Raw genomic sequence first — 1,696 nt, 5'->3', positions numbered from 1 at the left:
CCTCTTCCTTCTCTCCCTCCTCCCTCCCCTCCTCTTCCTTCTCTCCCTCCTCCCTCCCCTCCTCTTCCTTCTCTCCCGTATCCCTCCCCTCCTTCTCTTCTTCCTTCTCCCTGCCCTTCTCTTTTTATTTTTATTAGAATTTAAGAGGAAAATTCCAGAGCAGACAATCTATAAATCTCAGCAGGTGTCCAAGAAGGAAGATAGAGAAAAGAAAGAAAAAGCCGTAATGTTGAGTTAGGCACGGAGGTGACCTATGTGGCAGGCAAGCACCCACCTGGCTGGTCAGTGAAGCCCAAAGTGTCGGGCAAAGCATGCACTTACAGTAGACAATGAGAGAAGAGAAGGAAAGTCCTGCTTCTCAGGGCACTTCGGAGAAGCAGGCACCTTCTGAAGTGCAGCGGCTGTCCGTCTCTTCTCGATTCTCTTTAGGTTTCTCAACGCTTCCAAAGCATCTTCATGGAGCAGCAAAGGATGTGGACATTCCCAGACTACGAGGCTGGGAGAGGTAGAGTGCAGCCTCCGCCCCTGTCGGGACCCACGACCACCCTGAGAAAGAAAGCCAACTGGATTCCCTTTGTGAAGGTAAGGAGGCTGCAGTGGACAGTCACCTACCAGCGATGCCAGCAATGCCAAAGCCTTTCCTCCCACTGAGCAGGCACCCTGTCAGTACCAGGGCTCTCCTTGGTGCCCTGTCAAACTGTCCTGCAGGACCTGTGTGCCATGCTACCTGTCCTCAAGGGAGACTGCTACAAAGACCTCATCCTGAGCACTGGGTCCTTTCTGTTCTCATCCTGCCTTGGCTCTTTCTTGAAGTTCACGACCATCTGAGCTGGAAGTTCCCACAACTCTGTAGATATGAATTGATTTATTCTTTCATTTACTTATTTTTTTTAGATGTTTATTATACAAGGCAAATTTTTCATATAGCCCAGGCTGGCCTTGTTCAGTATACTATGTAACCAAGAATTGCCTTCAGCTCTGGCTGTCCTGTCTCAGTTTCCTTAGTGCTGGGGTTACAGATGTGTACCACTATGCTTAGCCAAAGCTCCCTCCAACACACACACACACACACACACACACACACACACACACACACGAAGAAAAAAATACTTTTGAGAGGAGGACTTACCCAAGCTGACCTTGAATTCATAGCCATATTCCTGCCTTGGCCTCTCAAGTGCTGGGAATTACAGAAGTCTGTCATCATACTTCAGACATTCTGAAATGTAATTGATTAATGTAAAGCCAACACTTCAGTTTAAAACTACTATTGAATTTTCAGCATGCCATGCCCTCTGTGCTGAAGATTCGAGATTCACAAACCATGCCTGTTCACTAGGGTTAAAGCCTATGACCGTAGTTGGTGAGCTACAGCTAAGTCTCATTAGTCAAACAGTCTGTGTTCCAGGAAGAGCCAGAAACACTGGTCCAGCAGATCCAGAAATCCAAGGTTAGGTTCCTGAGAGCCAACAGTCAAGGTGCCGGTTAGTACAGAGCCCAGCTGTGGTGGCGCATGATTGCAATCCCAGCACTCAGGAGGCTGAGGTTGGGAGCTGTTGCCTCCAGAGCAGGAGCAGCCTGGCTAACAAACAGTGAGAGACAGAGTGAGACAGTGAGCTCCAGCTCAGCTTGGAGTACAGCAGTCTCAGCTACAGGGTGAGACAGTGAGCTCCAGCTCAGCTTGGAGTACAGCAGT

At 48.9% G+C, this 1,696-nt stretch overlaps 1 protein-coding gene across 1 annotated transcript in view; it reads left to right on the top strand.

Annotated features, from left to right (window-relative positions):
- LOC110326726 overlaps positions 1-1,696 on the top strand; it is a 197,547-nt gene that overhangs the window by 43,790 nt on the left and 152,061 nt on the right. Inside the window, exon 9 of the mRNA XM_029542536.1 lies at positions 430-582. Within this exon, the coding sequence (XP_029398396.1) occupies positions 430-582 (153 nt within the window). The remainder of the gene's footprint in view (positions 1-429; positions 583-1,696) is intronic.

This window comes from Mus pahari, chromosome 9 (assembly GCF_900095145.1).
Source record: "Mus pahari chromosome 9, PAHARI_EIJ_v1.1, whole genome shotgun sequence".
NCBI lineage: Eukaryota > Metazoa > Chordata > Mammalia > Rodentia > Muridae > Mus > Mus pahari.
The sequence above is the reverse complement of the archived record's forward strand: the minus strand, read 5'-3'. Positions and strand labels throughout refer to the sequence as shown.